The sequence below is a fragment of the Crocodylus siamensis genome, chromosome 3 (assembly GCF_052110815.1).
Source record: "Crocodylus siamensis isolate JL-2025a chromosome 3, ASM5211081v1, whole genome shotgun sequence".
In the NCBI taxonomy this organism is placed as follows: domain Eukaryota; kingdom Metazoa; phylum Chordata; order Crocodylia; family Crocodylidae; genus Crocodylus; species Crocodylus siamensis.
This window is the reverse complement of record NC_143397.1, coordinates 29,785,271-29,800,574: the sequence shown is the minus strand read 5'-3', so window position 1 is coordinate 29,800,574 and position 15,304 is coordinate 29,785,271. Positions and strand designations below refer to the sequence as shown.

The 15,304-nt window shown below is 42.4% G+C and overlaps 1 protein-coding gene across 1 annotated transcript; it reads right to left on the bottom strand.

Moving 5' to 3' along the window:
- Nucleotides 1-1,738: 1,738 nt before the first annotated feature.
- Nucleotides 1,739-14,968, bottom strand: MRPS30 (mitochondrial ribosomal protein S30). Its single transcript, XM_090038045.1, has 5 exons — nt 14,353-14,968; nt 13,030-13,175; nt 8,801-8,906; nt 7,845-8,021; nt 1,739-2,149 (listed from the first exon to the last, which is right to left on the bottom strand). Exons 1-5 carry the CDS (start codon nt 14,888-14,890, stop codon nt 1,854-1,856), a joined length of 1,263 nt encoding a protein of 420 aa, XP_089894171.1. The 5' UTR covers nt 14,891-14,968; the 3' UTR covers nt 1,739-1,853.
- Nucleotides 14,969-15,304: the final 336 nt, after the last annotated feature.

Below are 15,304 nucleotides of genomic sequence, written 5' to 3'. Positions count from 1 at the left end.
TGTTGGACTAGATGACCTCCGGAGGTCCCTTCCAGCCCCACTGCAAGATTCTGACAATTCCAATGGTCGATTCTCAAAGCATTCTCTAATACTCCTGCTTTAGTCTAATGGCAGCCCATTGAAACATTTCTCCACTCAACATACCAATAAGCAGATAAGCTTATAGTATTCAAAGTAAAGCATCTCCACATGCCATACACCTTCAAGATGGAAATAAAAATACTTTGAACCCTTGAAAAAGAGTCCTCAAAATAAAAATTTTGGCCAGATTATGAAAATTAAAGGCTAGTTTTTTGAAGCTGGGGGGAGACAGACTGACAGACTTTGCTGAAGACTGAACCACTGTCCAGATTCATGCATTCTCATTTGCTAAAAGGATGAATTTAGTAATAGCATCCAAACAATTAGAATTGCCAAATATACCTATGCCTGAAACCATTTGACAGTTTTTACTAACCAAGTTCCGTCTTTTGCAGTGCATGGCACAGCAAAAACCAAAGTTTCGTTGGGCCTCCTATCGTACACTTGCAGGGAACTATTCACAGGAAAAGGTATATTAACAACAGCCTGAAGTTACCAAATGTCTAAGGGGAAGGTGACCCCAACACCCCCTCCCTCACCCCCCCCCCCAACTCAACACATTGGTATTAAATCAGAGTCCCACTGAAATCAATGCCAAAACTTGATGTCCAAATAGCCTTTACTAAGGCAAAGGGAATATTGGACTTAGCTTCTCATTCATACAAGCAGCAGCAATTCTGAAAACCTCTTTGGCTAGATGCATTCAAGTAGTTCCACACAGTGAATGTGTAAATGTGTAATCTGGGCCAAAGTGTGTGCGTGTGCTCTCGCTCTCTCTCTCATGCTAGACAAGTAAGGACCTGCTCTGTTATCCACAGGCGATTTAAACCCCCTCTTACCTTTTCCTCTTAAAATTGAATCACAACATATTGAATACATTATACTTTTCATTTAGTCTAAAATCAGTGGGTACTTGCTATTAGGTTAATAGCTTTAAGCATGCAAAGTCAGGAAAAAATGAAGTCCCAGATTAACAGAGAAGGGATGCAGCAAGGAGCAGTCAACCATTTAGACTAGGCTGCCTGCTCATACTACATGGCAGTATAAGATGCTTACTATACATAAAAAAAAAAATTAAAGTCTGAGAGTGAAATAATGATTTGAAACTCATGTAAAGCTGGTTAAAGATTCAACTGTAACACACTTGCTGAACAGAACCAAGTTAAAGGAAGTATTCAGCAGTAAAGAGATACAGGATTATACAACTTAATTTAAAGGTTCTCCACACACTTGACACATTAAAAAAAACCACCCAACAAACAAACAAACTTAACCTGTATATGCTGCTTCTGTCTCTCTGTTCTCCACTTATTTTATCATATCGAACACTGGATATTCTCAATTTCTTTTGTACCAAAATCAGAAAATATTATATCAAAATGCCACCTATTTCCACAACTACTAAAGTTACTGCATTATAAAGGCAGCTCATCCCCAAGTGTTTGCAGTCTAAATGAAACTATTCAGTGCTGAGCTGTTATGGAAAAACCTCGACAAAAAGAATTAAAAAAAAAAAGTAAATGAGTTTTGTTGATATTAAAGTAATGTATACTGTATTTGTAAGAATATACCATAAAGCAGTAAAATTATTCTAATTATTTATCTCCAACATGTAGTACCATATATTTAACTTATGAGGGAATAAGACTGACAAGGATTTCATAACACTTTTTTCTTTAATACAATATAACATGTACATAAGTTTGTAGAAATAACTCTGGAAAGTTCTTTCTCCTCCAGCAAAGGTGTTTCCATTCAATTTTAGATCAATCCTAGGCTGAGGCAAGTGGTCTATCAGTTTGCACATCCTCAGGTCTATTTAGCAGAAACTGAATTAACTGAAGCAAAACTTCATCATTAAAGCCTTTTATACTATTTTCTTCCACTGCTTCATATAATGGCTTACTATCTGTTCCCCAACAGATATTCTTCCGAGGGTTATTTTTATCAGCTTCAACTGTAAGCGCTAAAGTATTCAGCTGGTAACAAAAGAAAGCAAAATACTGTCCATCAGTGACCACAGCCTGTGATACAAAGGGATGGGTTACATCAGCCTCACTCCAGAAGCCTGCAAAATGAAAGTACAACTTAGTTATACAAAAAATAAAAAGCATTCCAATAAGCATATACAAGTCAAAACCAGGTTTTACTTATAGAAACAGCTACACACTTTTTTTTAAAAGGAAGAACAAAAAAAATCTTAAGACTACTATGTGTAATGATACAACTGCTTGGAAAGTGACCATATAACACAAAAGTATAAAGTTGCGTAAATTTTTAAGAGACCTCTTTTAAGGACAGGGATGCAGAATTTTCACATTTATGTGTACAGTTCACATTAAAAGGGAACATAAACCACCACACATGCATGGACTGTTAATAAACCTACCAAATTTCTCTCTTGTACAAAACTGCATGTTTAAAAGTTAGATAACTAATGCATGAATTTCTGTATGTTTTACTACGAAAAAAAGTAAAATCAAATCAAAACTTTGACAGCCTCTTCCATTTATGAAGCAATGGAATTTAATAGACCTATTTATGAGGCAAGGTTTTTATGAACAATGATTTACCAGATGACATTAAGCATCACCTATGGGCTTTGATATTCTACCTTGTAGTCTATATGAGATTGCTTAGCATTAATTTTTATGCTGTTATGCAACTACACTAACATATGCAGTGTACAACACAGACACCTACATTTCCTTCAACAGTGCTTACATCTAGAAATAAAATTTAAAGGCAGCTAGTTAAAGCCTCACAGTATAAAATCATATTACTAGCACTAATATAGATGCCAACTGCACATATACATGTGCTTCAGGGTGGAGGGAAGGGGAGCACTTTAAATTAGGGCAGCTAACAGCTGCTCTAATTAAAGTACTCACAGTGACATGTGTATTCAGCTTCCTATGCTTCAAAATGAGAAGCTTTAGTTAACACCCCGCACCATTTTGAAATGCAGAGACACTGAAAACATGCGACAGAGGCTGCTGAAGCATGCTATTTAAACATACTCCAGCAAACTTGGAGCAGACTCAATTAATCAAGTCTTCTCCAACTCATGCTAATTGGTACATGTTGGAGAAGAACTCCATCACATGTATAGATGTCCAGTAAGTCTGAATTCAAATATCAATGAGTATTACTGAAATCTTTTAAGAGTTGTTTACACAGATATTAAGAGTTTTAGGGGTATTTGAGAGAAGTAGATGACATTACATATGCACAATTTGATACAGCATCAACATGTTGCTTTACAAGGATGTATAATTAAGTATGTTCATCACTGTGACCTGGGACAGGGTGCTATTACTTCCACGTTATTAGCTTCTGGCACTAGAAAATGGCAACTAGCTAATGCCATCAGTGAACCTTGTGCTATTTATATGAAAATTAGGGCATTTACACGCATACTTTTTCATGTTGTGACGCACTGGATCTCCAGCATGTCAGAACAGAGTTGATTAATCAAACCTGCTCTGGATGTGAGCCAACATGCATTACACTGTGTTGCTTGCAGTTATGTAAGTGGCAAAATGCACATCAGCAGAGAAAATAGCAGCAGTGTGTTTTTGAACTAATGCATTTTCAGTGCGTTTTAGTTTAAAAATCAGACCACCACTATTTTGTGTGTGCAGACATGTATTTCACCGCTTATACAACTGCATGAGTTGCAGTGCCGGGCACTTTTCAGAAGCACCTGGTACTGCAGCACATGTATATACAAAAGTGCCCCTAAAGTTCACTTGAACCTTGGCTTGTCTTTAAGGTTGAAATCTGAGGGAACTCTTACAAAGACTTCAATAATGCAATTAAGAATTCAAGATTCGTGAATGAGATAGCTAGCTTAGGTCCTCACAGGATCTCTCAATTAACAATTTTTTAAATCAACTGAGTGCAGATAAAAAATGTACTAGTGGTGATAAAGGGTCAGTTGTTGCAATCTATGCACCTTGGGAAGTAAACTTTTTAATCCATTAGAAGTATACTGGCATGTTTCCTTCATCTATATACTTAGAATTTAGTACAAGACATGTTAGAAAGGCCAAGCATTATCAATAACAAGCAGCTCTGTATTAAAATTTAAGAGGGCCTAGTTTAATTCACATATCAACTCCTCTCATGTTTCATTGTACATATAGCACAAGCTCATAGGATTGAGTTCTAGTAGCTTATTCTGATAGGCTCAAAATATCAGATGCTCTGAAAAGATTCTGCCTTGCTTGCAAGAGCTTTGCTACACCCCGTGTTTTAGAAAGCCAGATAGTTTGTACCATGTTTATGCTATTCTGTTTGCCATTCTAATCCATTGTACATTAAGTAATGTTTTTCTTCAGTTTTGTTACTTAGAAAGCACTACAGATTAAAACTTAAGGCCTTTCTCTTTGTTACAAAGTGAGTGAGTTAACTCAGCTTCAATATCTAGTAGACTGTAGCCAGGCAAATACCGTAAAGCCAAAGGAAAAAAAGAGACCGCTTTTCCTAAAGCCAACTTGGCTCCATGATGTTACCCTCATTTTTAGAATGATGCCAGCTATTAAAAAACTCAACTCTGACCCATCTCTTTATCCTGGAGAAGAACACTGGCTCTGAAAAGACTGGGCTCAGCCCTTTGCAAATATGGCTGTCATGGATTTCCAGTAAAGAATGGAAAAAGAAATATGAAGGGCCTACAAACCAACTCAAAAATATTGTTTTTCCTCCAAAGACTTTTTCCTTGAAGCGGTCTGATACCTACTCCAAGAATCTAAATCAAGATGGTATTTTACTTCATTTTGACTCTAGTTATACAAACAGCTTAAGATTCAAATATATTACCATAGTATAGTCCAAAAGGAAGCTGGACCGTTTAAGAGAATGGGCATTTATTTTCAAAACATTAATTTTACAAATGCTAGAGTTTCTTTATAACACGTCTTTGTATGGTATAACATCTCTCCCCCCTAAAAACATAGATCATTAAAACAGCAATGAGATTACAGCAGACAAGCCAAGTACCTCAAATTCAACAGCTGCTGCTGCTTTAACTAAGATATAGCATATGTAGTTTGACCATCAGTAGATACTGTAGCAGGAACAGCATCTCAAAAGATAGCATACTTGAACAATGCAACATTTTCTTGCAGAATGAAGCGAACATGAAAAGAAACAGTCAGTTCCAGCTACCCATCACAAGACTTTATTTTTGGCAAGCAACTCAAGTATAGGTTTCCTTTGGTTCTTCTGACACAAAGAAGGTTAAAAAAAAAAAAAAAGGTTTGAAAATAATGCGAAATTTCTATTTCTATCAGAAATTTACTTTCCTGATGCTTTGTTTATATTACAGGAATAGCTGCTGCTTTATCCATGGCAGTAATAAAGGTGGTCAGTAGGGCTGTTTGAAATTTCAACGTGTTTAATTTTAAAAAACTGTTTTGACACATTTTAGCTTGAAACAGCAGAATCGAAACTAAACAAAAGGCTTCGAAACAGCTTCGAAACTAAATGAGGGTACTTGAAACTATGTGAAAGTTTTGAGACATTTTAAATTTTGAAGCAGCCTGGTGGTGGCAGGCAGGGGAGAGTCAGGGCTGCACTCTGAGCCGCTCCACCAGACCCAGAGCTCAGCCCAGTGGAGGGAGAGCCAGTGGCATTTTTATGATTCCCCATTATAGCATATGGGCGAAATGCTGAAACAAAACGGAACAGTACTTAGAAGCAAAATGAAATGATGAAACAAAACACTGTCCCTTCGAAACAGCAAAACAGAAGTCGAAACAAAACGGTACTGTTTCGCGCAGCCCAAGTGGTCAGGCCCTCCGATGCAGAATGAACTACACTGGCCACACAGAACTGGACAGAAGCTAGGCCAGGAGAAGCCACCTGTAGACGAGATCATCCTTAGCTAGCACAGGCAGATTTTTGCAATATAGCAGTGCTAGACCAGTTAACATATATGGGACTATACAAAACCTGTTCTTCCTCTTGATTTCAGCAACTGCAACTGGATGTAGGTTGCTGGATTAAAACTGATCAGTACTGTAAAGTAGGGTCGTGCAAAATTTCACTGGCTGTTTCGTTTCAACTTGTTTTGAGCTCAAAAGAGCAAAATTTAAATTAAACAAAAAGCTCTGAAAGCCTCAAAATGAAATGAGGGCAGGTGAAACATTTCATAGGTTTTGAGTTTTGAAGCTGAAGCTGGGCTTGCCTGCAGCCAAAGAGAAAGTAAGGGGAAGGAGGGGTAAGGACTGCTCTGATAGTGATGTGTGGCTGCCCAGTGACTGTGACTCTTCTCTGAGGTCCCTTCCAGTCTCAGTGCTCTGGGGGACAGGTGGAAAAACAGCATAAAAAGGGAGCACTGTTTGAACTGAGCTTTCTCTGTGCCTTCCCACATACAAGTGACACAAGTTTTGCTCTGAACAGTTTGAGGTGCAGCTTCCCAGAACACCCTCTGCACCTATCTCCTTGAAACTTGGCAGAGTTCATGGCCTCAGAAGGGGCTACCGTTCCCACAAGTGTCATCTGAACCAAGCAAGAAATGACAACGTTATAGGCAGTTTCATGCTTCCCCATTATAGCCTGTAGGTAAAATGTTGAAACAGTATCAAAATGATGAAAGAGTTTCAATTACACAAAACAAAACACTGCCCCATCAAAACAGCCAAATGGAAGTTGAAACGAAACAGTAGGGCTGTGCGAAACAGTACTGTAAAGGTAGCTAGCTACAAATATTTGCTTATAAAATAAAACCTAGAAGCCACTATAAGAATCATGACCCATGATGCTCTCTGCCATAATCTATACATCATGGGTATTCTCTTTGCTTTAAAAGCTATGCTCTCTCTCAAAATAATGACGTGGGGATTTCCACCTCCCCCCACTTTATTTCAGACAAGTTTAAGGAAGAAGAGGAAGAATACTTCCATGCAGAATTGTCCTAACAAATCCAAAAACTGGGATTGTTCTTTTTTTAAAAATGTTTCTGAATTTCAGAATTAAGGAGTGGATATCTCAAACTGACTAGCAAATACATCAAGATAGGAACATCTTAGACTTTCATAAACCGATATTCTGCCCATTATACTGACTTTAATGTCAATTATTTGACAAGCAGGCCAGTCTTCAGCACAGACCCTTTAGAAGGTTAGGTTTATGAGAAGCATCTCAGAACCAACATACCAACTAACATAATATGCAAGTTCAGATTACTCAAGTGCCATGTCATAAGTTTTGGGCACAATTATGTAGGCAGTAAACAAGGTGACTAGTCATTTCATTAATTTCACATTCACAAAAGAAAGTCTGCAAATAGCAGGGATCAGTAAGGGCTAGAAATCCAGATGTTTGCTAAGTAACCACAATTTCATTAACTGGCATAATAGCATCAGGTTTCCTAGCAGCAAAAAGGAAATTGTGATCCACTTTCACTTAAGTATTGTCCATAATCAAGAGCATCTCATTTAAATTTAAGGCCAGAGCCATTCAGGCTGATGTCCTTTTATTAAAATGAAAGAAGCCATCCACTTTGTATTCATCAGTGTTTGGTGCTACTGGACAAGATAGTGCTGCTCTTCTCTGGTCAGTTTCAAAAGCCTGTATTAATAATATCTTGTTTAGAAATAAAGCCCGCAAGTCATGGGTGCTTAAGACTTCTAGAGGGAGAACTGAGGTAAATCATTATGAAAATTAAAGCATGTTATATAGAAAAAGAAAGCGAAAGAGGAAAGTGAAAACAAGTTACACAACCTAGGACAATCAAATTATATATCTCGTCTCACCTTGATACATAGCTTGTGCTGCTGTCCAAGCAAAGAGACTTGCAATACCATTAGCTCGGTAAACAACTTCAATGTGATGAGCAAGATTTTTTTGTATTAGTTTCTTCCTTTTCAATCGCTCAGGAATCAAATGAAATTGTGTGTGTCCATATCTGCAGGGATCTGCTACCTTTGATCCTGAGGCCACAAAAGGAATGAGAAATACTTTAAAAAGTTATACACAAAGATTCAAGGGAAAAAAATATTTTTCTATGTTCTGTACATCATAGATCACAAGTTACTCCAGAACTCTAACTTCCTCTACCTTCTGTTTCCTCAAGAAAAAAATAAAATAAATCCCATAACTGTACTCAGGCCAGGGGTTCAGCAACCCTGTTCTAGTGTATTAAAGTCACCTTTAGGTCTTAATAAATAGAACTGGGTATCTCTGTGTGCATACGGTTATGCTGTTCTCTACTGACTAGCTGTCCTTTAGAAATGCCTCCTGTGGCCTTATAACACTGACGTGCAATTTATCTTCTGATAGCAAGTAGGCTTTTGACATGGTAAAAGGTTAAAGCTAGGCTCTAACCCAATTCTGCAGGCATTTGTTTTATTAGGGACTAGCTGTAGTTTCTTTAAAACAAAAGCTGCCTAAATCCTCCCATAACAAAATATTGGGGGGGGGGGGGGGGGGAGAGTCATAAGACTCACAATGACCTAGTAACCCATCACACCTGTTAAGAGTGTGATACAAGAAGCCTTGCCTTTTTTTTCCTTAAAGCACGCCCAGCATTCACAGTATAGTAACAGTGACAAATGATATCAGATTTACAGTTGGCACTGGTTCTCACAACAGGCCATTTCCTTCCAATGAAATAATTAAGTGAAATCAGACACACATTTATAGAAAAAAAAATATCAGTCAATCAAATTCTTCACCATATTTACACAGTGAGGAAAAAAACCAAACTTACCTATAAATACCTTGTTTTCATATTGTCTTTTGAACATTGGAAGCTTGTCTGGTGTGTGATTAATAACAGGAATTTCTTCAGCAACTAAATCATCCAAAGGTACAAACTTGATAAAAAAAAATAAAGAAAAATAATTATTAACAGCATAATTAATTCTCTCAGAAAACTGGTACACAACATCATTTTTTGCTTAAAAAACACACATGCTCATCCACCCCTTTTGCTGAATTTATAATTTTATTTTGTACTGGTGAACAAAATTTTTGCCCTGTTTCAAAGACAGGGAGAAAAAATGGGACAAAATGGCTCATTTGTCCTAGAGCAGAAGCTCTTCAACTTGGGGAAGAGGGAAACTCCACAGACACCCTAATTCCCTTTGATCCAATAGCTACCCAACATGCCTTTAAAAACGAATGGGGCTGACACTATCCGGACAGTTCTTATCTCACTATTCTGGGGCCCAGTTACCCTGCACTATGTGAAAGCTAAACAAGAGCATCTTAGCCCCATTTCATTCATGAGTAAGCGGAGTTTACTCTTGCTTTAGCTGCCCTCAAGGAGAGAAAGGGAGCGGGTGGTTATTATAGAGCAGCTGACATGGTCAAGTCTGTCACGCTTACTTGTTAGCAAAGAAGCTGTTCTAGTAAGTCTCTTTAGTTAGAGAAAGACTTTACCATGAACCAGCTTAGACATTGTAACCATTCCTGCACCCTCAATTACTACATTGCAATTGCTAAACTGGAAGAGCTTATCCTTAAATGAAACTGGCCTAAACTGCCCCCGTTTGGTTCTCACTAAAGTGTGGAATAATTAAGAGCACAGACATTTACATATCTGAGGTGAAGTAAAGTCCCCACCTCCGGTTAATTCTGGGCACACAAACAGCAGCAATTATTGACAGGATCACATGTATGACTGCAATTAGGATCACAACTGGAAAATGCTGGGGAACCAACATCCACAAGTCTCAGCCTTTTCTGGGAAATACTACTGTTACGTAAAGCAAGAGCGATTCTCTGTTCTCTGAATAACTGTAGTGCTAAGCAGCATTATGCTCTGGAAATGGATTTCACTTCCAATCAAATAAAAGTTAGCATTCCCAAATATGTAAGTGAGGAACAAGGCAGAACAAAACCACTTGACAGTTATTTTGCATTTGACTTCTAGCCTTATCATAATACAACTCAAAACATAAGATATAAGAATCACAGGTTTCAAAAGTGATTAGTAACTTTGTTCTCTTCAAGAGATCTCACACTGGACATCCCATCTTGATAATGCTGACTTCCTCCCTGACCTGAAGTGGGTCAAGTGTTGGACACTTATGAGGGGAAGCACAGAGGAGCTAAACAACCAACAAACCAACCAAAACCAGTAGTTATTTTTTAAATCCTTGGTTTTCTCTCTTCAGCAAATTTTATCTCTTCGGCAAATTGCAGAGCAAGCTTGGATATACTTCAGCATATTGTTAACATTGTACCACCTAGACATACTCTTAAGAACCTAAAATAGTTTCTCTTTATCCCCAGCCCTCCAAGGTTATGATGGATGACGAGTGCATGCCTCATGCCTCTACCAACTAACTAGTCATTCATCTATCTTTTTTCAAGAGAGGGGGGAGAGAAGGGAAGAAAGGGGGAGGAGGACAGGTAAAAACTTTATTAAGTAATACTATTTTGAAAACCTTGTTCTATCAAATAATTTGCATGTTTCATAGAAGCCATAAATGCAGGTCAAGCAAAGTTATTGTTAAAAGCTCTTCAGATGTTTTCTGAAAGATGGTGCAAAACCACTATACAGAACATTAGCCTTACAGACTTAAAAGTACTGTGAGCGCCACTATTTAAAGTAATTCTTAGACATTCAAGTCATATTTTGCTAGACTTCCCTTCACGCATTACTTATCCATAAGCTGACTAAACTCACCTCAAAACTTTAGAAGAAAAATTCTTCATAGGAAAGATTAAGGCTAACAGTTCAAAAATATTCATTTTATAGGATTTATGAAGCTCCACTGTCTAGCTCAGGTGTGTCAAACTCATCTTGCCCTTAGTGCAGGGCTGGCCCACAGGCCAGATCATACCTGTGGCCCCCCCCCCCCCCATGCCATATCCAGCACATGGTACCTGCTCCAGCCAGTCTGGAATCTGGTGGGAACAGGCCTGGCATCTTGGACATTTGGGTGTTGCCATGAGAACAAGCCAGTCCTGGGCTTCTGCCCATAGTGCTGCTGGGGCTCCAACGCCACTGCTCTTACCTGGGTGCTTGGCAGCCAAGCTGGGGGGCACTGGAGCTCCAGCAGCACAGCAGCTTCTTCCCACAGCAGCCAAGTGCCCCAGCAAAAACTACAGTTCTGCAGTCCCAAAAACACCACTGGAACAAGACTGACCATGAACTTTCTTCCTGAAATGACCACAAAGCACCTGCGATACCTAGCTTTTGCTATGGTCTACTGGGGCTCCAACTCTGAGGCTCTCACATGCTTGGTTGTCAAGTGCCTGGGCAAGAGCAGTAGTACTGCAGGAAGAGACATGGTATCACAGTCCCCTGGCAGCCACCACAGGAATAAGACATGGTGCTCCTGGGGTTCCAGCACCACAGGTCTTGCCCAGGCACTTAGCTGCCACTAGGGGAAGGTCCCCCATCAAGACTCTGAATCTGATAACCTGGCTTGTTGGACGCATGTTTGACACCCCTGGTTTAGCTGGTAAGAGCTGCAGATTCTCAACTCCCCAACATATAACTTCAAGTTAGGCTTGAGCCAAACTTTTTACTTAACCCAAACAATATCTACACCTTGACAAAGCACTTTTTTTTGTTTGTTTCTCATGATTCAATTAACTCATGTATTCTGTCAGGCCTCTACCAATAGGCTCCATCTTTTGCTCATTCATATTGCATCCCTTGTTTTTGCCTTGTCTCCTCAGAGTTCCAACAGAACTCATTCTTATATCATGACAGCACAGCCAGAGACTGACACTAACAGCACATATGCATCTCACACAAGATGTCAGCGCCACTCACCTATCCCAACTCCTATTCCACGGGTATGAACAGAGCACGTGTCCAGGAAGTAGAAAAGGGGATCTACATTATTCCCTGGGAAAGGGGGAAACCTGGGTTCCAGTCCCTGTAACCACTTTTCTAGAGAGCAAGTAAGACAATGATTCTGCAACCCAGCAATAACAGTCTGATTCCTGGTCTGACAGAGAAATATAAAACTTTGCCAGGGGAGAAGGCAGGGGGAAATATAAGTCTCCCCAATCAATAGTCTATTGACTGCTTTTTTGTGCGCTCACCTTTTGATCCCATGAACCTTACCTTTTTTGCCACCCCGCAGACAAGGTACAATGGACAAGTTAATAGGGTACCCATACCAAGCTGGCTTATGCCTTCCTAGCTTATAGGAAAGAAGCAGAACCTCAACTTAGACCTCAGTTAATTGCTAACCCCTTTGCTATTAGGAGAATGGTAGGCACTACCATCCTCACAGCTGGCATGGAGTAAGCATGGAAAGTCAAACTTTACATTGAAGTTAATGTTATTATCAGTTAGGCATCCTGCATCAAGCTGATGCCATCCCTCTGAGCAAAATGGATACCACCATGATGTAAGCTCCTTCCACACACTGAAGAGGAGTTTGTTCTCAAAGACGACCCATCCCTAGCCCTACCATTTCCTACAGATCAGTGCTAGGCACTCTACTGTTGAGCCGCTATGCTATCTGGCAGATCCTTGAAGAGCACTTAGGTTTTCTCATTTGCTGTATAAAAAAAGCTAGGCATCCAACTTCATTGACGCAGATAATCCTCTCAGGGAGGGGTAGGAAGGGAGATGTAGGTACCCATGAAGTCAGCCTGGTCCAGGTCCAATGTCCTCCTCTATGCTTGGAAGCCCCCTGACATACTGTAATGCCAATATAGTAACATAACATACATTAACCAAGTTCATTAACAAATATGTTACACATGTTAATGATGCCTTCGTATAGAAAGGTAAGGTTTCCCCAGCAAACTGTTCCATGAGAAACATTTTGGTTAAGTCAGAAGTAACATTAAGGTTACCTATTTATATTAATGCTATGTTTCTTGAATATTTAAGATGGAAGCACTCTTGAGCTTGGGTCTTTTTCTCCTGTGTCTTTCTATACTGCTCAGTACAACCTAGGATGGGGCTATGCCCAGTACTAGAACAAAAGGCGTTTCAAATAACATAACATAGAAGCATGCCTTTGGAAGCTGCTTTGGCACACGAATCTGAAGAAGTGGCTTGTCATCTATCTGAAATCGCACTGGATCAACTCTTCCGCTTCGGTGTCCATGACGAACAACCTCCTCTCCTCGCATCCAATAGAAGTTCACCTGTGGCTGAAAGTCTGAAAAGAGGCACACCTTGGTTTTAACCTGCCCCACATGGGCCTTACTGCACTTGGTGATAAAACACTTAAGAGTAGCATAATTGGGGGCGGGGGGGCACGCACGTGCAGGCAGTGAAAAAGGCACAAGCTCTGGGTGCTCACTAGGAGCAGGTGTCACAATTGCCCCCAGGACTCTGCCATGGCAGGTGCAGCCTTGCCCTATCCAACCTTAGGCCCCGCAAGGCAGCAATACAGAGCAAATAAGACGACAGCTTACTTGCACACAACTTTTCAGTGTACAATAGTTTTTCTGCAAATATGAAATTATCATATTGGAAGCTACAGATCATCGTATTACCTAGCATGTTACCCTCCCGCATGATGCCCCGGGCCTCTGGTCAAGTGCAGCACAGTAGGGCTGTCACAGACATTAGGGTTACCATACATCCGGGTTTTTCCAGACGCATCCTCTTTTTCGGACCCCTGCACGCTGTCCAGGCAGTTTTTTAAAAAGCAAACAAATGCCCAGGTTTGAGCTCTACCTCCGCTTCCCTCCCTGCCATAACTTGGCAGCTGCTCACAGGCGAGCATGAGTGCACTTGCATGGGCACACACATGCCACCTGCATGGCAGTAGGGCTGGGGGGCAGCAAGGCGCTTTGGGTCAGGAATGAGGGGCACTAGCGGGGCTGGGAGCAAGGGGTTAGGGGGGCAGGGGGCTGTGGGTTGGGAGTGAAGGACATTGGCAGGACTGGGGGGTGGGGTAGGGGGCTTTAGGTCAGGAATGAGGGGCACTGGCATGGCCAGGAAGCCAGGGGGCTGTGGGTTGGGAATAAGGGGCATTGGCAGGGCTCGGGGCTGTGAGTAATGGACACTGGCAGGACTGGGAGACAACGACAGGGGGCTGTGGGCCAAGAATAAAGGGCACTAGCAGGGCAGGGGGCTGTAAGGGACAGCAGCAGGGCTGGGGGTGGCAGTGAAGGGCACCACCAAGGTAGGGTACAGTGGGTCAGGAGTAAGAGGCAGTATTAGGGCTGGGGGGGCTGTGGCTTAGGAATGAGGAGCAGAGCTAGGACACATCACTACCACCCCCCAACCATTCACCCCTCCCCCTTGTCCTCTCCCTCCCCTCCAGGCATCTTCTGTACCAATACTGAAAATAGGGTGCCCCTAGCAGCTGTACCGCTGGCCCCTACCGAGGGTGGAGGCCGCGAGCAGCGGGTTGTGTGCAGCCAGCTGCCCGCTGAGGGAGGTGAGGAGCTGCGTGAGGAAGGCCTCGTGCAGGGACTGGGGGGGGTTGAGGCTGCACGCGAACGGGCGGCGCAGGTAGAAGTACTCCTGCAGCAGCGCGTCGCAGGCCAGGCTGCGCAGGGCACCGAGGTCGAGGTCTACGGGGGCCCGGCTGGCGGGCGGCAGGCCAGGCACGAAGGCGGTCTTGGTGAAGCTCTGGTAGCTGCGGTCGGCGCGCAGCGCGAAGGTCTGCGGGTACACCACGAACTTGCGGCGCTGGCGCTGCTCGTACAGCTGCAGCTTCTTCTCGATGGAGCCTGCCTCCTCCAGCAGCTGATGGAACAGCTCCTGGCGCCGCCGCTGCGCCGCCTTGCTCTTAGCCGTGAGGGACGCAACCACGGGCGGGTACCACGGCCCAGCCCCGGGCCCGGCCTTGACCGCAGTCGCGGACTTCGCCTGTAGCTGCCGGCACAGCTCAGACCACTTCCTGCGAAGCCCCGCCATCTTCTGCTGACCGCCGGCGGGACGGCGTCTGCCCTGTAGCACGAGAATTGGCCGCTGCAGGTCACGCGAGCCACGGCCGGACCAATGCAAAAGAGGCAAGGGGGAAGAGGCGGGGCCTCATCTAATGACTGCGCATGCTCTGTGCGGGGGTTACACCGCGGAACTACACTTCCCGTGGTGCCCAGCGCGGGGTGGGGCCTTGCTCCCTGTCCCCGCATTGGCTGCGGGGGCGGGCGCTGACCTGTCTCTGCTGCTGCTGCCTTCAGGTGACGGCTTCCGCAGAGGAGGAGCGTGGCGTACTTCCCCGGAACTGTTGCTGCCTGCAGGGGTCTGCCGGGGTTGGGGTGGTGGTCGTGCAGCACAAATGAGGCCTCTTCCCCATAGTCTGTTTTTGGAAGAGCAGAATAAAAACGT